At 46.2% G+C, this 27,552-nt stretch overlaps 1 protein-coding gene across 7 annotated transcripts in view; it reads left to right on the forward strand.

Annotated features, from left to right (window-relative positions):
• LOC116941353 (A-type potassium channel modulatory protein KCNIP2-like) overlaps window positions 1-27,552 on the forward strand; it is a 130,369-nt gene that overhangs the window by 40,682 nt on the left and 62,135 nt on the right. Inside the window, exon 1 of one of the 7 annotated variants that reach the window (XM_032952385.2) lies at window positions 18,819-19,032. The exons of 4 other annotated variants lie outside the window; for them this stretch is intronic. In XM_032952385.2, the coding sequence (XP_032808276.1) occupies window positions 18,972-19,032 (61 nt within the window). In that variant the 5' untranslated portion in view covers window positions 18,819-18,971. Of the gene's footprint in view, window positions 1-18,818; window positions 19,033-21,553; window positions 21,758-27,552 lie in introns of those variants that run through there. 2 more of the 7 variants (XM_032952390.2, XM_032952387.2) reach the window with 2 other exon arrangements.

Consider the following 27,552-nt stretch of genomic DNA (forward strand, 5'->3'; position numbering starts at 1 on the left):
CCTTGACAAAGGAATTAGCATAAAAATTTGCATTTTATAGGCGGGCTTAGTATGATGAAAGGTGGGGAGGGGGTGAACATGTGCAGGCTGGCGAGGGGGCAAGGTAGAGTCCACATGCTGGTGGTGTGAAAAGGGAATTTTAAGAAGCTGCCAAAGTTTGGTGTACCACTACTTGAAAAAGAAGAATTCGTTCTGCCGTGTTTCAAATCTGATTTGTGCTCGCGAATTCGGTCTCTGACCGTAGCTGATCACTGTTACAACGCTGTGGGTGATCACGATATAATTTTCTCCGATACCAAGGTCCTTTGCAAACCCACGGGTTTTTATCAGAGATTTGTTCACGAGGCAATTCAGATCTACAAACACAGACACAATTTCAACCGAGAAGATGGTTTCAAATTAAGCAACCACTGGAAAGATGTTCTAAATCGAACCAAACATTAAACTAATTTTCAATGGTAGGTATATTTATTCAAGTAGTGGTACCCCAAACTTTCGCAGCTTCTTAAAATTCCCTTTTCACACCACCAGCATGTGGACTCTACCTTGCCCCCTCGCCAGCCTGCACATGTTCACCCCCTCCCCACCTTTCATCATGCTAAGTCCGCCTATTAAATGCAAAATTTTATGCTAATTCCTTTGTCAAGGCACCTTAATTACTCTCACACAGCTTAAAGGTCGCGGTCTGAGCTTGGCTGTGTTTCACTCCAGCGCTGTCCTCGAGACAGTTTGGTCCCTTCACCTGATGAAGGCCGCTTGTGTTGTGGCCGAAACGTCGTGATTTTTGTTGTTTTATTTTTTACCTACGTGACTTTACCGAATAGAACCAAAGAGTACATTACATTATCACAAGACATTACATTATCTGTGCTGTCCCACCCATATTTGTTGGTTTGGCTTTATCCAGGTAGTCTGGTTTCCTTACAAATACCAAACACTTAAAATGGAATGGTCCAGACATCTCAGTGCAGGCCCCTACTGAAAACTGAGTCTTGTGACTCAGTGACGATTTTACCTGGGTGACTTAGATCAACATTAATGTTGGGAGTGGTCACGTGCCAAGCCAGTGACCGGGCATTACTATATGGGAACTTGTAATTGGCATACAAAGTGGACCGGGACATTCCACACTGATGGACCGATGTGTTTAATTCACAGTGTCAGTCCATACACAATGCCATGACGCCTGTGAATCCAGCCATCATTCCAGACACTGTAACAAAGTGTGGGGGAGCGCCACACTTGGATGACTTTTATTCATTATCATGCAACGGCTCTTGGCTCGCCATCGAACAAAGACGATCATTGCATCGCAAATGCGCTTCTTCAGCCGTCTGGAACGCTCTTCCCTTCCAATATTAGGAAGCCACTGGAGCGATGCACTTCTGAATCTGCATTGAAAATTAATTTATTTGGAACTGATTTTTGCGTTTAGTTTGTTGTTCTTCCTCCGCACCTCCAATACGCATGGTTGACTACGCGCGGTGCGAAATAAGTTCAACATACATACATACATAGGTGCATACAGGCAAGGTGGAACTGTAAAATAGATTAGGAATCTAGCAGTAGAAAGGGTTTAACGAGGTTCGGACGCATCAATGGCATATGCCAGCTTGACATCTTGACTGCGCGGTGCAAAGTCACAAAGTGGATCTTAATTAAATGGACTGTTTAAATATTAAATACAACAAATGTTTGAGAAATCAGTAGTATGGTCAAAAATATGTGTATCCTTAGAAAAAAATTGTGTCTTGTGTTAATATGTATTTGTATACTATATTTTGTTCAACAAATACATTCAGAATAATATTCATAATAAAGGTTTTTGGGTTAGATAGCGTTATTTATAAATGTATCGTAACCCTCCACCACCCGACATGGCCAATCAGCAAAAAAGTGCCACGTTGACAAAAGACAAATAGTTCACTACTTTAGCCCACCGGTGTGTTGAAGAGTGAATCCACAACAAGCCTACATGTTAAACCAAATACATTCAGGGTGCAGTGAATGCATTTTGTGTGGAAACAAGCAACAACAGGAACATATTCTGCGCATTCACCAGACAGACGTAATCAGGACACTATCATAAAAACATAACACATATCAGAGTGTGGGAAAACGGTAAGTTGCTCGACTTACACATTGCTATTCCATGAAGCCAAGTTATTTATCTTCTGTATGTGGCTGGCTGCATGTGTGTGTGGTGGAGTGGTTCGCGGACTCCGCTACGAACCCGGCGACTCGATTCCCGCTCACGGCCAACACCAGTGACGATCATCTGAACCGGTCCCGGGCCTCCCCTAGGTCGACTCAGCCTCAAATGAGTACCTGGTGCGGTGTGTAAACATTGCCACTAGGGAGACAAAGGCGGTCGGGCGTGGTGTTGGCCACCCACCCCCTCGTGTACCGTTCCGGCCTTCATAGGTGCTCGCTAACAGCACTTGCCCCTACAGTCTGTTAAGGCTATATGGGGGATCTTTGTTTTTTGTGGTTAGCGGACTTCGCTACGAACCCGGCGACTCGATTCCCACTCACGGCTAACGCCAGTGCAGATTATCTGAACCGATTAAATTAGTATAATACATGGTGTGATCTGTGATTATCGCTACTAGAGAGACAAAGGTGGCCGGGCATGGTTCTGGTCACGCCACCCCCTTGCTTATGTGCCGTGCCAGCCACTATAGATGCTCACCAACAGCACTTGCACCAACAGTCTGTTAAGGCTATAAGGGGCATCTTTGTTTTTGCGGGAGCCTGGGCATTGTTATGAAGGGGATAGTCTACGTGGACCCAAAGCCTCATTGTTTGCAGTGATTATGCTGACAGCTCTCTGGGGAATTGGTAATTACCGATATTATTAAGACGATTCCCAGGTGTGCGAAGTTAATTACGTAAGAACTGCCAACGGAAAAAAAGTTAGGCCTGCACAGACTCCAAATATACTAAAACGCAATTATGATCGTCCGATTAAAAACCTGAAAACTCTCACAGGGAATTACATCGGCGCAACGAAACTAATCAAAAGATGCAGACAATATAAAGCTGTGAGCTTGTTATTGTTAGAGAAAGTACGACAATTTTAATTATGTTTGCAACGTTTCTAAAAAGAATACAGGCTGCAGACTACATTGGTGCGAATTTGGAAGTGTCAAGGTGTCATTGTAATTTGAATTATTCAACAAATAAGCCTACAAAGTGGGGTTAACAATACATGTGAGCAAAGTGAAAGTCAAGTACACATTTTCTATCATTGTTAGGAGGAACACAAATGGAAAACAGTAGAATTAGTGTGCGTGCCGAGGGTAATTATGGCAGGCAGACTGGGATTAAAATGAGGAAATTAAGAGGTGGACATAAGCTCGATAGAGAGTGCTCGTGGAAAATTACAGGGGTCATCACACTGCACTATGAACCCAAGTTCGATTGCGAGCCATGGATAATATCGTTAACGAGTGATATCTGAACCAGTCCAGGGTACGTGCCACCTAGCCAGCATGAACTGATGTGAAGCTTTCGTGACTGCAGGAATCCTTACTCTTTGGTTCTTTCGGTAAAGTCACGTAGGTAGAAAATAAAGGAATTCACGACGTTTCGATCGCAACACAAGCGACCGTCATCAGGTGAGACAATCTAATATTTTAACACACCGAAAGAACGAAAGAGTATCAACATGAACTGACTGACCAGAGTAGTGAAGTGTGGTCAAACGGTCCCCATGACCGAAACTGCATGGGCAAGCCTTCATCCAGCGGTGGAATGACAGAGGCCCTGTAACTTAATCGAAGCTCTTATTTGCGTATACATTAACAACAACAAAAACGTCTCCACCATATGTAAGCATTTAAAACATGCGTCCTATATCACATTTAACGGTAAATTTTTACTTAAAACTTTCGTGACTGCAGGAATTCATATTCTATGGTTCTATCGGTAAAGTCACGCAGATAGAAAATTTTACAATAAAATAATACAAATGAAAATAAAGTGAATAAAAAATAATATAAATATCACGACGTGTCGATCGCAACACAAGCTAAAGAACCATATAATATTTAACGGTAACTTTTTTTATTGCATTAAAATGGACATCACATCCTGTGTTTTCCGCCGTTGCTTTGCACAAGAGCAGTCTGATCCTCACCGTGGCACACTCTAATTAGGCCCTCTCCACGGAGTTGTGGAGCCGTGCACAACTTGACAGACGGGCTGCAGCGTGCGGTCTAAATTGCAGGCTTTAGCAAGGCAGAGTGGAAGCGACATTGCGCTGCTGCGGCAGAGCAAACAGCGGCTCTGCATGCCCACTGGAGTCCCTTGCCACCCGCTCAGCGCCCACCCACAAAGCAGAGCCAGAATGTAAACACGCTCACTTAGACAGCACGATCCATTTGTTTGGATCGTAAAACTTTCTTCGGAAGCTGACATGCGCGCGTGCCGCGAATCTCCAAAACGTACCAAGATAAAAAAAAATCCACGGATCCGGTCAAACGGCACAATGTACCACCGTATGTGTGTATGTTCAATTTCTTTCGCACCCTACTCAGTAGTAACCGCGCTAATCGGAAGTGCGGAAATGAGAGACGTCGCACTGCCGATGGAGGAGGGGGGGTTAAATGGGCGTGGGGGGTGCATCGCGAGATGGGATGATGGCCGAGTTCGATTCCCGGCCACGACTGACATTGGCGAGTCATATCTCAACCTGGGCCTCATCCCTTCACACAACCTCCGTGGCCAACGTGACACATGGAGACCTTCAACCAGCAGATTAATGCTAAAGAGGACTGATTTTTTTTACGCCTCGAGTTATTTAAATTTCTTTCTACCATTTATTTTCTTGGTAAATGGACCCAAAGCAATGGGCTGTTGAAACGCTGGCAAGCTTTCCAGATAAGCTGCGCGGGCAGCCTTTTTGAGAAAGTGCAGGCGAGATAAGCTCTCGCTGTGGACGGAACATCCACAGCTCAGGGGCGCACCATTAAATTCCACGCCTGCGCTGCGACACACGACAGCCATTGGCCTCGTGACGCAAGGTCTCCCCCCGCCACTGCTTCCTTTCCCCCCTTCTGCGTCTTTGACAATCGCGCTAAACGGCAGCGGGCAGCTGATTTTAGAGGGCACCGCGGTGACCAGATGTTAACTACCTCGCTCGGTATACAGGAGGTCGTGGGTTTCTGACGACGCCTGAATATTTGGAGGTTGCGTCTCTCTCTCATCATCATCATCACGGTGTCTCGGAGATGTTAACTACCACGCCTGGTATACAGGAGGTCGTGGGTTCGATCCCAACCCTGATGCCTGCGTATTTGGAGTTTGCGTGTCTTTCTCTCCCCGTGGTAGCGTGGATTTCTCTCCGGGTCCTCCGGTTTTTCCCTCCACATTTAGAATCAACGTGTTTTTAAAGTATTTGGCCTCTATAAACATCTACGTGATAAGCTACTCTATTGAGCTATCATTTTTGCCAGTGGTCACTTCTGAAAAAGAGATACTATGTAACTCAGTAAAATAAGTGCTGTAAGTGAGCACCTATGAATGCCGGCACGGCACACAAGGGGGTGGGCGTCCAAACCACACCGGGCCGCCTTTGTCTCCCTAGTGGCTCTGTTTACGCACCGCACTAGGTACTTATTTGAGGCTGATTCAACCTAGGGGAAGGCCCACGGCGGGTTCAGATAATCGTCACTGGTTCGTAACGCATCGTGCTAACCGCTACACCACCGCTCCCCACCGTAATGATTCATCGCGCACAGACTCGCAATGAGTGAATGGATTGTTATTATTCAGGGTCGCGATTCCATTAAAGAATAGATGGTTTATGTTAACGCTGTTAAATGGAGTGGCTACTAGTGGCATCAAGGATCACTTGAACCCATAACAACATATCATCGCCTACGCAGCGCGACTCACGACCTCCTCTTGATACCAAGATCCAGGATGGTCATGTCTATGCGCCGCTTCTCGGTGGCTGCCCCAACAGTCTGGAGCGCCATCCCATCTGCACATTCGCAGCATCACCTCAATCATCTCCTTCAAGAGACACTTTAAAAACTCACCTCTACAGCCACGCTTTCCAGCGACTCTGAGCTGGGCTCCGCGCCTCTGAGTTGCGGCCGTTACGTACGCAATTTTGCGCGCGGTATAAATTGCATTATTATTTTGATTTAAAGCTTTCGTGACTGCAGGGATTCATATTCTTGGTTCTTTCGGTATACGTGACTTTACCGAAAGAACCAAGAATATGCATTATTAATATTATTATGATTGTTATCATGCGCCATTGTCTATCAACTGCTGGATGAAGGCTTCCTCGTGTGGTGTCAGAAATGGGGGTTTGTTTCACCCAAACTTAATTCAGGATGGCCAGTGTGGATTGGTGAAAGGAAGCGCCATGGCCAGTTCACACTCAGATATGTTGCTTAATAGCAATAATATATAAATGTATCCATAATAGAGTTTTTTTTGGGCTATATCGCGTAAATATATAAATGTGTCGTTAAAACCCGCCACCACCCGACACAGCCAACTAGTAAGGGTTGTCACGTAAACAGAACGTGGCCAATTCGTCACTAGTACAGCACTAGTGTATAGTGTAGTGTATAGTGTATAGTAATATAGTGTATAGTAGTATAGTGTATAGCAGTGTATAGTAGTGTATAGTAGTGTAGTGTATAGTGTAGTGTATTGTAGTGTATAGTGTAGTATACTAGTACAGCACTAACCGGTGTGTTGGAGAGCCAAGCCACAACATTTACAATCTGAGTACGACGTTTCGCCAGTAATTACAACTAGCTTCATCAGGCGACAGCCAGATTTGTGGAGCAGTCTTACTGTTTCGTTCCTTATATAGAGGCGTAGATGTGTTGACCACCCTTCTGCGCTCTTGCACAATATGGGGTTGGGGGGTATAACTGAGGCAACGTACATTATGCATGTGCATTATGTGAGCCCTTTGAACTTGTCCTTCCTGTCTATTGTGTTTATTAAAATAGCCCTACCAACAGCAATCCCTAGTGAAGTACGCTGCCCTTTGTAGGCATGCATTTAAATAATGTATCATTTGATTATTCGCTTCCATGTAGCACTAAGACGGTAGCTATCCGAACGGTTAAAGTTATTTCGATTTAAAGCTTTCGTGACTGCAAGGATTCATCTTCTTTGGTTCTTTCGGTAAAGTCACGTAGAATGAGAATAAAATAATAAAATAATAAAATAAAATAACACAATAAAATTATCACGACGTTTCGGCCACAACACAAGTGGCCTTCTTCAGGTGAAAGGAACAAACCTGTCGGGAGACAGAGCTTCACATTGAAACCTGTCGGGACGACAGAGCTTCACACGACAGAGCTTCACATTGAAGCTTCACATTGAAGCTCTGTCGTGACGACAGAGCTTCACACACGACAGAGCTTCACATTGAAGCTCTGTCGTCCCGACAGGTTTGTTCCTTTCACCTGAAGAAGGCCACTTGTCGTGATAATTTTATGCTGTTATTTTATTTTATTATTTTATTATTTTATTCTCATTCTACGTGACTTTACCGAAAGAACCAAAGAAGGTTATTTAGATTTTTTTCAATTTCGATAGATTATCTAATTCGTCTTGGTCAGTAGTAGATAATTTTGCACAAAACTTAAACATTATCAAAATCAAATGAGTGTCCTTGTTGGTACGCGTGTTCTGCTACTGCTGACAGTTGCATTTGGGAGAATTTCATATTTCTCTGATGTTTTTTTAGTCTCGTGCTGATCATTCGTCCTGTTTGGCCCAAAATAACATTTACCACACGTGCAGCTAATCCTGTACACACCTTCTGTTGATAGCTTCGGTAATACATCTTTTGTACCAGATATTAAATTCTGTATTTTATGTGCCGTGCCAAATCTGACTCGGATGTTTTGTTTTTCCAAACATCTGGCTTGTTTATCAGTTACTCCCGCAATGTATGGTATTTTGATCGTTTTAATTACTTGGGCAGTTTCAATGCTCTTGTTATTTAATTTGGTTTTGGTATTCAATGCCCTGTTGATTTGTGCATCATTGTAACAGTTCATTTGCAGCGCTTCTTTAACTTGTTGAATTTCACTTCTCAGACTGTCACCATCTGACACTTTCTTTGCTCGATGAATGTGCGTCTTGATAAGAGCAGATTTCTGTGCGGGGTGATCGTGTGACTCTGCATTCAGGTAGGCGTCAGTATCTGTCTTCTTTCGGTAAACACTGTGTGTTATTTTACCATTTATACGCCGTCCGAGCAGAATATCAAGAAATGGTAGAGTTCTGTCAGCTTCCACTTCCATGGTGAACTGGATTGATGGGTTTCGCGAGTTGAGATGATTTAGAAATGCGTTCAGTGTATCTTTGCCGTGTGACCAGACCACCAATGTGTCATCCACATATCTAAACCAAGCAGATGGTTTTAGTGTGCTTGAAGCTATTGCTTTTGTTTAAAAATCTTCCATATGTATATCGACTATTTGATTTGTCATGTATTTTTTGGGGGAAAACGCACAACAAATATGCATATCAATTTACTTAAACTTCATTTAAATCTTCTCATTTCGAAAGCTGATGTTAAATATCCATTCCTTAATGGAGCACGAGTCTTATTCCTGCAACCTTAATGCTTGAACAAAAGACCAAGGAGCTGATTTTGTATTGCGCTATTTGCAAATGGTCAAATGACGGGACTGCGTTGACAACACTAAAATCTGTTTTATAAATCATCATGCACCACGATCCATCCACTGCTGGATGCAGGCATTACCCAGCCCATAGCTATCCGTCACAGTATCGTGATCGATTCATCTCCCGTGCGTGCAGTGAACTCACCGCTCCATCTCCACGGTGGCCCCTTCTCGCTCATCCGCGTCCCCCGCTTTGGCAGCCTCTCTCGTTTGTCTCCACTCACGGCCATCGTCTCTCTTGTGGCCATGTGCCCAACCCGCGAAGCAAGCTTATACTTTTCTCAACAGTTAACCGGACAATCTATAACTTGCCTGTGTTCGCCAATCCACGTGTCCCTCTTTCGGTCTCTCAAATGCCATTCCAGGACATTGCACCTGGCCATACTTTCTTTGAAGTGCTTTTTTAAGCTTACACATTCATGAGCACACCCGGCGAAACCTCGTTTTGAAACTGCCACTTTGTGTGCTTTACGGTATCTAACATCCTGTTTTAAAAGTCCTAAAAACTAATTTCCGCATTCACCGATCTATTGTTTCACATCTACCATTCCATTGCCTTGGTCCCCTGACCAGCGTTATATATGGGTTTCGCCATATATGGGTTGTGACGCCGACACACACTCTTGCTTTATACCAAGAGCCTTTATTTTGGACGCAACATTATTCTTTATGCCCGGGCTTCGATTCTTGACACACGAACTTCGTCTTCTCTCCAAGCGTCTCTTTCCCTCGTTGCTCTCTCCCCTTTAACATCCCTCGAGCCCCCCCTTTCTCGAAAGTTATCTCACCCCATTTCCCTCAGCCAATCCTCGTCCTCCTCCTTCTCTCACGGCTGTCCACCATTCCCCCCCCCTCCCCGCTCCACCCTGACAGTCCACCCTCGTTTTCCCCGACTTTTACGTTGGAATTTCTCTCCCAATTATTGCAATTCTCTGGCCCTAGCCTAATCCCTTTTGAGGCCTCTCTGCACCAATCGGAGGCCTCTAGCGTACTTTCTCCGTCAGGCACCCGGTCTATTGTTTCGGTCTTTACAACATATGGGTTTCACCACCTTTAGGTTCCGCCACAGGAGCCTGATGCGTTGGTAAATTGCATTTCCTTCGGCGCAGAGAGAATGGGGCAGTGTCAGGAGATGAATACGGCGAGTGAATCGTCACACCACTGCTTAATAAAATGTTATCCCCGTGACCCAGAAACTCCCAAGCCACGTCTCACCGTGCCCGATCCTCCACAGTGCACTAGCACGCCGCCTTGTCGACTTGCACTCCCACTTATTTATTGGAAAGCGCCGCTTGATGTCGCATCTCGGCAAGATTGATTTGTGTCCCCCCCCTCTCCACTCTGCCCGCTTCCTTCCAGTCCCGAATGACCTTCCAGTGCACTCTCACCTCTCCGTCTACCGCTACACGCACGCACGCTCACCCTCGGAGGGACACAGCTCAATGAATATTCAGAGAGCTTGCTGGCATGCGAGAAGATGCCCTTTCCGTGCCCTCAGTCGAGTGGGACACCCGCGAGTGTTCTGGAGCTATTCAAGGGCATTTTGCAGCAGGTGTCGAGGACTTTCGCAGATTTTGTTTGCGTTTAGTAAAACAATAATATGCCTTATTATGCTAAGGGATGAATATCACCAATGTATAATTGGTATCAGTACAGAATCCACATTATTAAAACACGCATATGTTAGTTTTAACTATGGCAAGTGTATGTAACAATTCTATATGTTTGTAGAAGATGACAAGGTTGAGTTAAGAAACACCGAGACATTAATACAATGCCGTATAAACACAACGCTGTAAAACAATACAAAGACAACCGGCTGACTACCTAAGTCAGAGTAGTGTGTGAACGCTTAACCCAACATGTCCTTTAAAAAAACACAAAGATCATTCGCGGCAGCAATTTTTTTTTTATTTATCTACGATTTAACTGCTTAACTACCTAAAACAGCTGCTCACCCTTCCCCCCCTTTAAGAAGCCCCTAGAGGAGGGGGCGGGAGGGGGGATCAGAATTTGTGGAGCCCCCACGTGAAGGCGACGCGGGGAGTTTTCACACTTTGTCACTCGCCATTCCCGAAGGGCTTTGCACGGCCGTCGCCACCGCGTTATTATCCGGCCCGGCGGCTTCGTTGGCGCGCATCCCCCTGGCCACCCAATTACCACCACCGCCACCACTACGAGCTGCGGGCCTCAACGCTCGATGGTCCGGGGGACAAAGTCCCGCCATGCGCGACGCATCACCACAAACACCGTGGCAATTTTTCGCCGTCCCTTTGACCGTTGACGACTTCTTGCACCCTCGCAGCTCGTCCGCTTTGATGCGTCTGACTCGCCGCTTGGATACGTTTCCGAGCACTCTGCGGTTACGTACGGTGCGAAAGAAGTTCACACGCGCACGTGCCGTGCGTTAAACGACACGGGCAGCAATTTTATTTTCATGCATGAGCATTGAAGCAATTTCGTGTGCGCGATTTTTGTTTCTGAACAATGATCTGCCCCGTTCATATTTAAATAGTATTTTATATATTTACAATAATTTTTTGTAAGTTGACGTCAGTAACAATTGGTCAGTGGCGTGTTTATATATTACAGTTTTCCTACATATGTGAACATGTCCAACCCTTCAGTCAATCTACTACGGCTGCATGAGGACCTCTACACACCGTGTGGGTCTTGGGGGTTTATTAGGACCATACTTCACCACGCTAGTCAATGCGCGTTTATAATGGCAAGGGAGCATAGAGATTGGAGGATGATACTGTACAACCGTTGTAGATTTTTTTTTGCCGCAATGCACTTTGCCGACAACAGACGCATTAAATGTTTACGACGGTCCTTTGAATCCAAACCCTGAGATGGGTGACACGTTGTGAATATGTTCGATGCGAGCCGTACAGCCACACTGGAAAGCGATAGCCCACACTAACAATCACCTGTCCTCGCTGCTTCATGTTGACAAACGCCTTTCCATAGATGCCCTGGCCTGCAAGAACTTGGTTCATGCCAACCATTTTGCGCTGTCCATTTTTCAAACGAAGATGCTGCGTAATGGCTTCGTGTCCAAACATTTTGTGCACTTTTAGTGTTTAATATTGCATTTCTTTCCCGTGCTGTTCTAATGTGGTCAGTGCTTTTACATATTTTAACAAGCGCTGTTTAATAAAATACGGCTAACAAAAACAAGTGCTCTTTTTTAAGCGAATTTTGCAGAATAGATCTCAGCGTGCATTACAAATGGTCCGTTAACCTGAATTTCCGTTTTTCTTATATATATAAAACGAGATAGGTTTTTGATTTGTACTCCTCCCTGGGTGTGCCCCATCTCAAACTGTAAGCAGGCTTTGCGCGCGATCAGTATTCGTATGTGTTGGCCATCACGGATTGCTAGGTGTTATAGTCCAGGAGATTATTCCTGCTTTATACAGGAAGTGGATTTGGCCAAAAATCCGATTGCAGGAGGCTCCTGAAAATAGTCTTGAGACTCATAAACATAGTAATAGAATATTCAATTTTTTGTGGCAGCCAAAGGAGAGAACGTGACCCAAAGTAGTCAACCACTGTGACTATGAAACAATGACATCAATTAGATCAATGAGATCAGCCGACGTGCAAGATCTACTTGGATTGCTGCATCGTGAGACAGTGAAGGACAGGGAAAAAATACTTGGGTAGGCCTTCATCCGGCAGTGGATTTTGCACGGCTGATAATGATGATGAGCAGTAGCAAACATTCAGGCAATGTGTCTATGGGACCCTTTTTGAACATCTTAACACCTCTACTATTGCCGGAAAGGGTAAAGTCTAAACTTGTTTCCACCATGAAGACAATGGCCTGTACGGTACATCGCCATCACGTATGTTGCACGCGTTCCTGCACCCTCGATCAGAGAAACCAAAGCTCGAACTCATTGCCGCTTCAATGAGCGCGTGAACTGAAAACCTGTGTGACCATGGAGCATGTGTCGCGTTTGCCATTGATGTGTTTTGTCCGAGGCCGTTTTCAAAACTGCGTCTTAAAAATCCGCATCTGGCGGGGACAATCGATTTCTTTTTCGCTGTGAGCGAATGACGCCCTCTGCCGACAACATATCGGCTTGCGGTGCGCAGAATCACGCCACCTTGCACCACAGGTTGGGTCAAATAAATACATAAATCGGGTGAATGAATGAATGCTAGGAATGAATGCATGATATGTATGTATGCTATGCATTCGCAATGAGTGCAACAACACGGCACTCCCTATCGCCAGGAATAAACCGCAATAGTACTTCTTTCCAAGCACCGCTCTGGCTGTTTCCACCTGTTTTAGTCATGGTGGCCGCCCATCCAAGCATAATTTCAGGCTCAAACCTGCTTAGCTTTCTAGGACCTAAATGCGATCGGGTGCATTCTGGGTGACTTGGTTCAAATGCTACAGGAAGTAAATACTGTAGAGGGATAAAACATATTCCTTTCTGGGAGAACATATAATAATGATTTGCAGCAGCCATGATCAATCCACTGCTGGATTAACAGCTCCTCAATCTGAACTCTATATATTCCCTGACAATCAAATGTAATCATTATCCGACATGTCCATATATAAAAAAAATCAGCTCAAGCCTCCCATGAATTACGTGACTCCGGTGTGGCCACGCCCACTCCAAAGCCCTCCCCTCTCCCGACCCACTGTGAAAACAGACGCTGCTCCGTCGTTTGAGTCGGGTGTGCATTCAGTGGCAAACCAAAATAAGCAGCCAACATCTTGTATCTACGGCAGCCTTTTTTGCCAGTATCAAAATTATATATTAAAAAAAATACGTTACCCTTTCTGGCAATAAATGCATGCGTTAATATGTTAAAACACCTATTGCAAGGCATCAAGTCGGCATTCACTGCACATACTTGTGACAAAGCATGCGAACAAATACGCTTTGATGATGCATGCATTGTCCCATCAGAGATGGCATATTTTATGGCTTTATCTCGCCAGTGCTGTATACGAAATGCCTCTATTATGGAATGCATTTTTAAAATGAATGCACATTGTATCTGCATAATCAAATGCGCGTCTGTTGATGGAGCCCAGTGCATTATTTATTGTAACGTCATAATCAGGGACAGTGTACGTGTGGGGATTTTTTTTATGTTAAAGGCTTAATGTTTCATATGTTGGATCAGAATAATATTAATTGCGTTTGAATAATATTCACTTATATACAGTATAATACGTGGTATTACTATGCACGTAACTATGTAGATTACTACTACTGTAACACATCTTACGTCTCGACAATGCCCAGGATGTTGGTTTACCTTGCCCCCTTGTGGAAGAGCCATGATTTTGTTATTGGTTAGCAACAGCAATTTCCTCCCATGAAATATGTATCACCTTGCTTGTGAAGTACTCGCTTCAAAGTCACGGCAGTTCTCTTGTCTTTTATCTCTGCGCTAAAAACCATTCAACGCATTTCGTTTATAATCAAATTACTTTGCTGCCATCATCAGCAGCAACAACAGCCATGATCCATCAACTGCTGGATGAAGGCCTCCCCTAATCCCGTCACCATCACTCATCATCGGTCCGACGCTCCCAACAATCCATCGATCGCCGGCACGAGAATTCATCTCATCGCTGCACGTCCGCTCTTGAGTAGAATCATTCTCGTCTAAACATCTCTCGTACAAAACGAGACGCCAAATTACACGCAGGATTCACGTCCGTTTGGAATTTCTTGCCGACGCAGATTGGACGAATGCAGCAGACAAGCTACCGACACTCGCTGACAGTTTTAACACAATTTCATTAAAAAAAAACAATACAATCGTTGCCCTCCCACCCAACAGTGAACACATTCTTATCATGCGTTGCGTGAGGCCCTTTAAACAAATTCAAACAACGGCACGAAGGGCTAAACGCGTCTTGGCTTATTTCCATTTCGCGGACAAAACCCCCCGGAGCAACGCGGGTATAGCGAGCGCTAGGGGAGGTCCTTAGAGGATCACGGAATCTTTTTTTTTGGTTCAGCGGCGTTGCCACGGAGACGCTGGGAAATAATGGGAATTTTAACGACGGAGCGGCGGAAGGTAACAAGGCGCCACCGTTGGGAGCCGTGGGTCTCAGTGGCCCCTCAAGGAGCGGGGTCCCCTTGACAGCACTCGCGAGTGTTTCGACCGGTCCCTCGTTGAAAGATCCCAGTAAACACGAGCACGTTGGTTGGGTCGATGGTCTAAGCCCATGTCAACGTTGGGCCAACGTGTCGCGTGTTTATTAGAACGCTTCCGCCTCCCGCTAAAGCAAAGACAAAGATTCCCCGATTGTTATTTAACGGACTGTAGGGGCCAGTGTTGTTAGCGAGCACCTATGAAGGCCGGAACGGTACACGAGGGGGTGGGTGGCCAGCACCATGCCCGACCGCCTTTGTCTCCCCAGTGGCGATGTTTACACACCGCACCGGGTACCCATTTGAGGCTGAGTCGACTTAGGGGAGGCCCAGGACCGATTCAGATAATGTTCACTGGTGTTGGCCGTGAATCGAACCCGGATCGCCGGGTTCATGGCGCAGCTGCGCTTACCGCTACACGAACGCTCCCTACACGACCACACACGTGTCCACATACACACACGTGTACACACACACACACGTGTATACACACACACGTGTACACACACACACACGTGTACACACACGTGTACACACACACACGTGTACACACACACACGTGCCTCATGGCCCCAATATACCTCTGCTTCCCCTTTTGTGGACGATTTGTCGAAGGTGTTTTTGGGACGTGAAATTAAAACACCTCGCGCACAATAAGTTACACGCGGAACCCCCTTTTGTCAGCGTGGTGAAGTATAATCTAACAAGCCTTACAACTGGGATGGCCAGGGAAGGGCTTAATCTATCAAGTGGATTGACAAAGGTGGGGTGGGTGGGAGTTTGACTTTAAGTTTATAATAATAATAATAATAAACAAAAATGCGGCTATGATCGAATAAAACCAGAATCCTGCATCAAGATCTCAGAAGGTGAACACGTGGGGTGGGTGACTGCCACTCCAGAGGAAGAATGTTATAGGCTGGGTCGCTGCGAGATCAGCCAGCAGAGGGCACTGCAGTAGAATGTATTGTTCTGTACAGTACTTGTATAATCTCATGCACAATAAGTTACACTTCAATCGAAAATAAGGCACGGGCTGAGATGAGTGAGCATGGCAATTCAACAGTAGAGCTATTATGTTTGTTTGTAGCGCCTACGCCACCGCCCTAACCAGGTTCTTCATCTAAAAACCTCGGCACGTGTGCGTTTCCGTAGGCGTGCGCATGTGTGTGTGTACACGTGCGTGTGTACACGTGCGCGTGTGTGTGTGTACACGTGCGCGAAATATCTAAATGTGCTGCGAAAGGTGAAATCCAATAATGTGCGAACCGTTGTTTCACGGCGTAATGATAACTGTAATTACGAGACGAAGCATCCCAGCTGCATTAAGCGGGGGGGGGGGGGGGCATTGATTTCCACTTTCTCCACGGCATTCTTGACATCAAGCAAGTCACGCCTTTGTTGGGAAATCGTCTTGAGTAATAACAATCCTAATAGGAGAAGATTACGCTTCGCCATTAAAACAGCGAATGAAAAAGGAGCCGTGCCCTGCATTTATATCGCCCTGTGGAGGGAAAGGAAGAAAAATAATTCACCTGACCAGAAAATAACCGTGGGGGTGAGAGGGGTGTTGGGACGCGTCGTGGCCCCGAACCCATTGGGGGCAAGTCAGGGGTCAGTCACTCATTCCGCTGGGTCCCGTATCGCGCAGCGAGCATCCTGTAAGCATACAAATCACGAGCGCGCGACCACACACCAACACTCACTCGTGAAACTCAACCGGCGCCATCCCGCTTTTGCCACGCTCTTCCTATGCTCACCTCACCATCGATTATCATAATTATCATCATCGGCCAAGATCTATCCACTGCTAAATTGAGGCTTGCCCAAGCAGTCGCCATCTCTCACGGTTTTGGTGATGGAAAAATCCATCTCGCATCTGCCCATGAGTAAATTTCATTGATCTATCGATGGAGAAATAGCAAAAGAACACCAGCTGTTCTCTCGTGGCCTTTAGCTCATGAACATATTGCCATCATAACGCGAGAAATGGGGAAAAATACTTGCTCTATCTCTGCGATAGATGTCCTATCCAAGTCTCTTCCCTTATTGTCTACCACTCACTCCATCATCAATCTCTACCACTGACCATTTAATTATCTGGACAAATGTGAAAAAGAGCTTCATAGCTCATCGGATTTCTCCAGTATAAATATTCTGATTATATCTTCCAGCGTTGTGTCCTGCCCACGGCCACTTAATTTTATTACCAGTCAGTTTGCAATGTCTCTAGCTAGCTTATGGTCTCTAATCCATTGTAACGCCATCGTTCCCATATTTACTACTTCCAAAAAAGTCATCAAGTCTGCTCATTTACATCCAAAAATCTTCCGTATTCTAAAATGTCATGGGAATTTTTGTTTTTGTTGGAGAGAAGAAATTCCTTGTTATTGCACTCTAAAGAGAACTGGCACAACCGCCGTCAGCAAATGAGTAAAATCAATTATAAGAGCCATTTAATCATTCATGACCTCTGCGATTCAGTAATTTATGCATAGAAAAGAACGCAACCGATAATTGACTGGATAACACCTTTACAGTGCAGAGCCACTGCTGGGATGTAACGCCTCTCGACTTCATTAACACTATTTTAAATGGTAAACACAGAATAACAAAGGCGGAACGTCATTATATATAATTATCAAGTAAAAAAACGCTTTAAAACAACGACACACGGACAGTATTACCATCAACACTTTAATGTGCACCGACTTTAATGTGCACCGACAAAAATAATTGGCTGTCACTAAGGCAGGATAAGCCCCTCCAACAAGTTCAAAATGTAAGCTCAAGCTTTTCCATTTTTATTTTTTTCAGGATTAACTTGTTGCAATGTTTGAAATGGGATCTTCGACTTCTCATAGTTTTCCTCACTTTCTACCTCGTCATCTTTTAGGGAGGGGGCGGGGCCCAACAACAACAATTGACAATACCTGCACGTAGAGTGCAGAGTCTGTCCATAATATAGGTTTTGTTGGGTTAGATCGCATAGACAATTTCTAAGGTTTATCACGTAAACAGAACGTGGCCAATTCGTCACTAGTACAGCACACCGGTGTGTTGGAGAGCCAAGCTACAACATTTACCATCTGAGTACGACGTTTCGCCAGTAATTACAACTAGCTTCATCAGGCGACAGCCAGATTTGTGGAGAAGTCCTCCTGTTTCGTTCCTTATATAGCGTCGTAGATGTGGTGACGTCACTTGTGCGCTCTTCTTGCGCGAAGTGGTGGTGGGGGGGGAGTTAATGAATCAACGTTTGAATGATATTGGTCGCGAAAGCCTCCGTGTTAAACTTCCTAGTATGTGTTCGTGCCACTACCAGGAGGGCGGTCGAGGTGGACCCCCCCCACCATCTCATTGCCCTGCACCGCTTTGGTGCTGTTCAGTTCATTTGATGTGCGAGCCACTGACGTCATCAAAATGCAGGACACGTCTCCTGTTGTCAGCGGCGGTGATGATACGGTGGTGGTGGTGATGATATGGTGGTGGTGGTGGTGGTGATGATATGGTGGTGGTGATGATACGATGGTGGTGGTGGTGATGAAAACACTGGGTGGGTGGTCGATAAAGGATGTGATTTGGGGGGTCCTTTTATGGCGCTTCTCCCGGTAACGCCGATTTAATTGGCTTTGACGAGCACATTCGTTTGAGCCGAAGGGCGCGCGCATCAGGTGGCTGTGCGTAACTCTCGCTGAGAGCGAGAGAGAGAGGGAGAGAGGGAGGGAGAGAGAGAGGGAGGGAGCACCCTTCATGGAAGAGCTCGCAGCTCGGCTTGGAAGGGAGCGGGGTGGGTGGTAGTGGTGGTGGTTGTTGTTGTGGGTGGGGTTCGGAGGGTGAGACGGGGAAAGGGGAGAGCGCGCGCGTGGTGCGGGAGACTGGAAGTATCGCAGCGACTGCAAAATAGCAGGCGGTGGGGGGCGGTGGGGGGCGGTGAGGTGCCGGGGGGGGGGGCGTCCGGTGGGTGGCAATCATCTCACGCTCGCGTCCTTTCCACGGCGCGCGCGCGCGCTCCCCCCCTCCCACCCCCATCGTTGTTGCGGCGCTGCGAGTGAGCGAGTTGCGATCGGAGCCTTGGCGATCCTTACCTCGCCTGGGTGTCGAGCTCACCTGCAATCTGTGTCGGATCGTTGCAGCCAAGGCCGGGATGGGTGGCGTTATCGGAACGATAACTCTAGGGGCCAGGCGAAAGTATCGCGCTAGAAAAGGTAGGGATGGGTTGTGTTGTTTTTATTCCGTCCGTGTTTTTCTTGTTCGTAGTGACGCGCTTTTTGGTTCGTTTCTTTGTACACACCGCGCTCATTTATATGTCACTGTAGGCTTCCGTGAAAATAAACATCGCGCTGTTCGCAGACCCATTTACAATGGTCTCCATTACTATCTTGCTGTGTTTAAGATATTAATATTTTATGACCTTATGCAACGCGTATTTCACATTTGTCTAGCACAGGCTACTGCTTATCAGTGTGTATCAAATAGAGCCATAAACTCAGATCTTGGTGACGGCGTTAATAAATGAATTTAAATCATTACTATTGAGAGAATAAATATATTTTCTTAAAGTACGAATCATTGTTGATAATACAATTCACAAAAGACGTGTGTGTGGACGACTGTGAACAATCTGCCATCACAATTCGAATTAGTTTGATTGACACAGTTAACTTCACTAAGTTGTATTCCTACGTGACTTTACCGAATAGAACCAAAGAGTATGGATCCTTGCAGTCACGAAAGCTTCAAATCTAGAATTCACTAAGTTGTTGAAGAAAGATCATTTTCCAGCTGTAGAAATTATTGCACAATGTGCCTCGCTAACTAGCTATTACTTTGCGAACAGAGATTAATTTGGCAATCAGTAAAGTAATTCTAAAAAGGCCGCACTAATTTTTCAAGTATATATTTTATTAATCTAGCCGGATATTGTAATTGGTAACATGCCCTACGCGAGTGAATTTAAAACTCTAGCCTTTGTCGGCTCACATCGTCTCAATGCGTTTACGTTTTCCCATTGAAAGAAATTCATCTCAGATGACATCTCGAATAACCCTATAATAATAATTCAAATGTATAATTGCGCATTCCATCCTAGGATCCCAATGGGCGATGCACGACAACCAGGAGAACAAAAACAGAACCAGGGGGCAACCCAACCACACTAGAGAGTGAAGGTCACTTTAAAAGAGATGGGTTTTCAAAGCAGACGACTTAAATATATCTACAGTTCAAACCGGCGTCCCAAAACACAACTCGGCTCATTTAAACATTTGGACTCACAGCTGTCGTGGGTTATTGAAAGAAAGTGTCTGTAGCCTTGGTGCTTGCAAACTCACCTCGGGTGAGTTTCTGAGCAATGCGAGGCATTAAAAAAAAGAACCCCACTGACGTAGCATTAACATTTCACAAAATGAACGTCGACAGTGATTATTGTGTTACCGTGGATTCGTGAACATATACGCAGTTTAAGAGATGGCAGATTGACCGTGAAGAAATTAAGTGGACTTGTGAACGCGACGCTTCATTAAAAGGGATGATGATGGCCGGTGGTCGGGACTAATGATGGAGTGGCAGCCAAAGGAGGAGAACCCATGCCCAACAGGACAACCACTGCAGAGATGGAGCAATGAGAACGGCTCGTGTGCAGGAGCTAAACTGCATCGCGTTACCATAGAATGCTTAAAAAGGCCTTCATCCAGCAGTGGATCGATTACGGTCAATGATGATGCACATTTCAATACAGGCATTGGTAGCAACAGGTTAGCAGTCAACTGAAATATTTAAGCAGGCCATGAGGCAGAACAGGAGGAATCCTTTTGCTACCCTTAAATAAATGCAACCCGTGATGAATGGCTTAGCCTTTACCAACAATCAATTGCCTTTGCGAAAGTGAATGCAATTCCGAGCATCGTGTGAAGAAGCACGAAGTGGCCCTCTTCCCGTTCATCTCCAGTGCACACGCGATGTTCTGACAATTCAGGTTTTTATACCACGAGGAGGTTGGGTGGGGAGTTCCCCCCTCCCCCACCGCTTCACTATGAAACAGACACTCTCGTTGTGATGAATGGACCCACCATTAGCCGTGCGCTTAACGTTAATGATTACATCAACGGGGAAATGTAATTAATGTGTAAAAATAAACCAGGGATGTAACGTTACGCGAAGGCAATCGCCGCTCGGCTCCATGCAGAACGTGGGATGCCTCCAACACCGCCAAGCCAAACCAACACCGTTCTTTGGGGGAGCGGCTTCGATCCCAATCATCCGTAACCGGTGGAACAAAAAGGGCAGCTTGACAAAATTGATACGAAGTAAATAAATGACGGAATCTTGTGATGCCTATTTTAAACACAAGCCTTGCATAAGGTCACGGGAAATGGCTACAATTATTTCAACGGTTCTTATTTTGTGCGCGCGCACGCGTGCGTGTGACTGCGCGCGCGCGAGTTTCATTTGACATTAAGGGCCTTTTGTATGCGCGCGTGCGTGTGCGCAAGCCACTTGGCTCGCACAGCTGTAGCAGGGACGAGGCGGTAGGGGGCCCGAGTGAGCGCGCGCGCGAGAGAGAGAGAGAGCCCGGTTTATCTTGGCCCTGGCAGGTATAAATGTTCTGAAGGAGGGAGGGCTGACACGACGCTGGCTGGATGGCTGGGTGGCTGACGAGTGGGAGGGCGGTCTGGGGAGAGGATGCCTGACGGTGGAGGTAGACGGGGATGAGGGGGGTGGGGTGTGTGAGGCCATGATGTAGGTGGAGAGTACCCAATTGGAATTTGGTGGCTGGGGAGAGGCTCGCCGATATGAAGGACGGGACCGGCATTGTCACGATGGATTTTAACTTCTTCAAGACAGAGGCGCTTCTCGTCACGGGACTCGGAATCCTGGTGGGACTCTTTATCTACAAGGCAGTGAGGAGATGCTTCAGGAACCCCGAGTCGGGTAATGCGTGGCTCCGTCTCTCTGCGCGTCGAGCAGTTTGATAAACCTACTCTGCTAGTTTTGTAGTTTTCGTGTTGATTGTTGTAAAGGAGTGGAGATTATTAAGAGGGCGGAGGATTCTCCAGATTTTTTTTTTGGGGGGGGGGGGGGTTGATGTTGCAATTGAGATTTAAAAAAAAATCGAGGACAGAAACGTACGAAGTAATACTTATTTATAATTATTATCTAAACCGCAGTGAAGCTATTTTAGTTATGTGCATAGGCTGGTTAAATTAAATAAAGTGATTGAAATGGGGGGTTTGGGGGTGGGTATTTTAAGCGAGAGTGTATGGAAACATGCTATAATATGTGCTTGCTTGGCATGTATCGTTCGGTTTTGTTTTTATTTTAATTTAATTTTTCAAAAGCAACCAAAGCTTTGGCTGTGTAAATCCATCAACAACTAAAACGTTTTATCGTTACAAATATATATGGCAGCAAAATGTGTTTTTTTTTTTACAGAGATGCTAAACAGAACATGACACATGCATATTTCGGCGCGTTGCGAATGTTATGAATCGATCGCCTTCATGACTACGTTTGCAATGTTGGAACGTACCAAAAAAACACACACTGACCGCTCCCGTCCAGGTCACACACACAAGCTTCGTTTCGTCAACAGGTGCCTTCTGGCGAGCGGTGCAGTAAATGTATTTGCTCGCATGGTGGAGCCAAACGGAACGCCGTGCCTTCATGCGACGCACCGACGCATTTTACTGCCACTCCGAGCAACCCGTTGAGCTAATTTACTCGGAGAGCATTCACTAAAACACGTGTACCTCTCCAATTGAATGCGAGAGCACACGCCAACGGGTTAATGCGCGTAATGTTAAAAGTGTCTCGCGTGTGTAATACATTTTTGTTTTACAATAGACGCTTTCCTCGCTGGTGATTTGAGACGTGTTGTGTCTTGCCATGTTGTGTGCTGCGTGGCGTTGCAGCGAAATGTTAAGTGCACGGGATATGAGAGTCGAATTGAGGCAACGAGGCGATGTAATATAACATTAACAATGGGGACAACAATGTGACATTTGTGAGGCTAGTATGGCCGATGTGAACATTGCTTTTCTCTCTCTCTCTCTTAACATCAGACGAACAATTAATTGAGAATGTAGCTCTTCGTGGTAGTCATGCCAGGCTGGGTAATTGTCCTATATAATGACGTTCATACATTTTGGTTACGCACATGTACGGCTTGGGGTTTTTTAATTCTTCTCTTAATCCACTGCTGGATTGAGAGCCTTCCAAGCACCCTTTGGGTGGTGGGGGTTATCTTACTCTACTTAACCGCTGGCCAGCCGTGTGGGTTGGTGGAGGCGTGGAGCGTGAACGCCGGAGCAGAGAGCCAACCCTCCCCCCTCCCCGTCTGTGTCCCGCAGAGGCTCAGCACCCCCGCGTCATCTCGTGAGATCTGACGAGATCCCAGATGATTCGGTCAAAGACGAAGCAGATTTAATGTCACGTTATCACTTACGTTTTAATACTCGCCGGTCCGGGCGTGTTTGTTCTGACTTATAAATTGCCTCATTAGAATCGAGAAAGTGTTTTGCTTTGATCTGTTTACACGCACCTGCACACACACACACGGGATGCGAGACACGTAAGTTCTTTAAAGCAGTCCGGTTAGAATTTTCATTAATGGCGCTTGACTTTATACCATAAAATATGCATGTTGACATATTTCCCGTGATTAGTAATGGAATCCACAAATAAATGCGGGCCGAGCTTGATCAATGAACTACACCGTGGAAAATAAATTATTGAGTGTTACTAATGAGCTTATTAAAATTCATATTTTAAAAAAAACTATGTTTCACACGCAGCACAGCACAAGGAGGAATATCCTTATCCGTGATTTAATCGTAAAATAAAATACTATTGTGCTTTAATTGGCCGTGCCTATTGTACGGAACTATTCACAACATGACCAGGATAATCAGGGGGAAGGGGTGACTATAAAACCGGTCACCAGAGTTCGATTCCAAAGCACAGCTAATATCCGTGGTGAGTGATATATGAACTGGGCCTCGCCACCCTCAGGTCACCCAAATCTGCACGAACTCGCGTTGTAAAGTATGGCCAAACAAGCCCCATTTGTAATGTAGCATGGGGAGACAGCCTCATTTTCGTTGGATTTACACAGGGGCTCTATAATTGTATTATTTATCTGGGCTTGGAATTATTTCACATAAAGTGAACACGTTTGACACTTTTAGAAGAACAAAAAAATATCGTAACATTTAGGTTGCCAACTTATGATTTTCAATATATATTAACTTGACATCAAAATAATTAAAAACCCGCTGCATCGAACGGAAAGGCCTAACTCCATATGGGGTTCAAAAGATCTTCCTTATGTATTGTATTCTGCTCTTCTTCTCACTAAGCCAGACCAATTACACACCACACAAAAACATTCAAGGACTGGTCGAGGACCAATTGGATCGAGGCTCAAAAGAAAGCGTCCCTTGGTGTGGACCAATCAGTTTCCAGGACAATGCATATTATCATAGTATGTTTTTTTGTTTGCATTTTGACTGCAAGTATTGTGGTTAATGCAGACATGAATCCTTGTAAAAAGGTTTCAGTTTTGTTGCAAAAAAAGGGGAAAACCCCTATTATTATATTCAAGGCTGCTTCATTAATCATTACACGCAACACACCATGATATTTACATCGCACGATTGGTTCAACTATTTACGTTAAAATTCTGAACTTCAACTGTCCATTGTGCAGCACTGCTCCAGTTGTATGTAGGCCACCAAACTCAAATGACCGTCCCACTCACCGTCATCTATTACGCGTCCCAGTCACCCTCATCTAGTATGCTTTCAATTTAAAAGCGCTGGCTGTTGCCTAGGGCTGCTGCGCTTTGGTCCCTTCGCTCATCGCTTACCACGAGGGTATCTAACAAACATGCATCTAGGGATTTAACACGGAGGCTTTCGCGACCAATATCATCCATAAGAGGGTTTTTTGGGGTTTGGATCGCTTAAATATGTGTCGTTAAAACCCGCCACCACCCGACACAGCCAACAAGTAAGGGTTGTCACGTAAACAGAACGCGGCCAATTCGTCACTCGTACAGCACACCGGTTGTGTGTTGGAGAGCAAAGCCACAACATTCACAATCTGAGTACGACGTTTCGCTAGTAATTACAACTAGCTTCGTCAGGCGACAGCCAGATCCAGGGACACGGCGTATTTTGTCCGCCGTGCGGGGTGGGCGGGAGGGGAGGACATCGCCATCCCACTCAGGGGTGCTGGAAACGTTCGCTGGGAAATGGCGGTCGCGGTGGGGGGGGGGTGCATTTAGCGCCTTTGCTCCATTGTGCAAAGTGTTGTTGCCGTTGGCGAGGACATTTACCCGTGCACCGTCGGGGGGCTCTGGGAGGAAGGAAGGTTTGTGAGAATTGTAAGTAAAACAAGCAAAAACAGGTGGGGGGAAACGGTAAAAGATAAATGTGCAGCCATGCAATGTCTTGCTCAGGACGCTGCTGGAGACAGGGCCTCCGCTAGAGAGAGCCTCCCGAGGGCCCCTGTTGAGCGTATTCGTCAATATACTGGCCAGACATCGGTGAAGAGGCAGAACTACCCACGCTTTACCCCAACACACGTGACCTGCCGATCAACTGACCCGTGATGCACCCATGTGTAGTTGCTTGGTGGCCAGAGACGGGGTAGGGGGGAAGGGGGGGGGGGCTGGGATGGGATGGGGGGAAGAATTTTAGAAAATTGCTCCGTCGTTACAACGAACGCACCAGGAGAATGAATCGGCGACCTCTGGATTGCGAGTAACGGTGTGCTAACCATGATGCCACTGCCCGTGGCAGCTTGCCGTGTGCGTGCGAAGATATCGATACTGCTACGAACGATCGAGCCTGGAAGAGAAGGTTTAAGGTGTGCATGACCTAATTATGCCAATTTCCGACTTTTCAATATCCAGGGTCGATTCTAGGCAGCAAGGAATGTTTTTTTTTCCGACCTCTCACACAGATTGCCGATGCATGCCAACAGGGTCCAGCGTTGTCTGTTATAGCCGATTAATGACAACACGCACACGTTCAGTCCTCGTCTCAATCCACCGCTGGATGAGGGCCTCCTCCGCCGCGCCGTGCGGTACGCGTGGGGGTTATGTGACTGAATGTTTGCGCTGCTCGCTGCCGGTGGGTGAAGGCAGGGGGCATAGACGAGGGAGCACGGAAGTACAGTACAATGTTGTTTGGCTGGACTGCCCTTTGCTGCCCACTGTGTAGCCCCGCAGACGATAGCAGGCCTTATGTGCGTGATGGTCACATAACGACGCACTATGAAAGGGCTCAACTCTGCCTTCCTAGCTTTCAAGAACCGCTAACATATGGGCACAATCTTGGGTGATCTGGTTTAGAGGTTAACGATAAGAACATTCTGAAGAAGAAGAAAAATCGGTTTGAGACGGCAAAAGTATAAAGGGGAAGTCCTCACGCTTTGCATGTCGAGACGACACCATCGATCAAAGTGACAGCACCAGCTTTGCATAAATCCTGCAGTCGATTATAGAACCGTCCACGACAACGAATGCGTAACTCGATTAGCTGCAGATAGCTTCCTGTAGCTGAATCCAATAACGCTAACAAATGCATTTTCATTAGAAATGTTCAATGTGTAACAATAAGCCGTATTATTGTTGTTGTAAAAGGTATACCGAGTAAAGGACGCAATTACAGAGAGGGCACAAGAAGATCCCTTACGATACCTCCCCAGTTTCCCCACTGGAGATGGACGATTCATTTCGTAAAGCACCGCTGTCAGCATTGTCTCTTATTTATTGCACGCGGCGATAGGCTTTGAATGTGCAGATGAATATCACCGCGCGAGCAACCTTGCCACCGGTGTTGCCGGCACCTCCTCTCGCCTAGCAAGCGCCCTCCACTGGTGCATCCAGTCATCTTGGTCCGCACACACCACATCCTGTCTTACCCGTGCCTTGTACACGAAATCGCTAAGCCCCCCGACCCCGCCTCCACACCCCCACAGAATTCATTTTCAGCATCAGGGATTTGTCCTGCACAGTGACCTCTGCTTGGGATGTGGTTGGGCAATGCCCACGCAACCAATCCAAAGTCATCTCAGGATCCGTAATATGTCGAAAGGACGGGCAGGAGCAGTAATGGAACATCTCGTGGATGGCCAAATGTTCCTTCCGATTGTATAAATATTGACTTTATTCAGAGACGGGTAAAGGCGAATGTCCATATACGCTCTCGCGAATTCTACTGGGGCAGGAATCTGTGCGCGTGCACACGCTCAGTGGATGATGCGGCAATGCATTTACTGTATCCCCACGCCCCGGTGGCAGAAAATATCGGATACGATGAGCAGCACCGTCTGCTCCAAGTGATAAAATAAACCACCTCCCCACCCCCATCCCCGCCTCTTATGCTGATAAACTACCCAAAGCCTGAACAACGACAATATAGTGCAACCGTGGGGTCAGAGCGATCCTGTAGAGCACAGTCATTGTGTGGGACTTGGCGAGGGTTGGAGCGGTGGCGCTGCGTTTTGTGCGCGCTGTGCTCTGAACCTGGCCAACTTCGTTTGATGATTCGCGGCCACGGAGGAAATCAGCGAGCGGCGAACGATATCGGAACCAGCCCTGCCTGGATCCCCCACTGAACAGCGTGGTATGCGGTCACAAAGAACCCTCCCCTCACGGCTGACTCGACGTGTGGAGGCCTTCATCCAGCAGTGGACTGACAAGGAGCAGCAACATCAAT

Source organism: Petromyzon marinus, chromosome 11, assembly GCF_048934315.1.
Source record: "Petromyzon marinus isolate PM22_M1 ecotype Great Lakes invasive population chromosome 11, UKy_Petmar_22M1.pri1.0, whole genome shotgun sequence".
Classification (NCBI taxonomy): domain Eukaryota; kingdom Metazoa; phylum Chordata; class Hyperoartia; order Petromyzontiformes; family Petromyzontidae; genus Petromyzon; species Petromyzon marinus.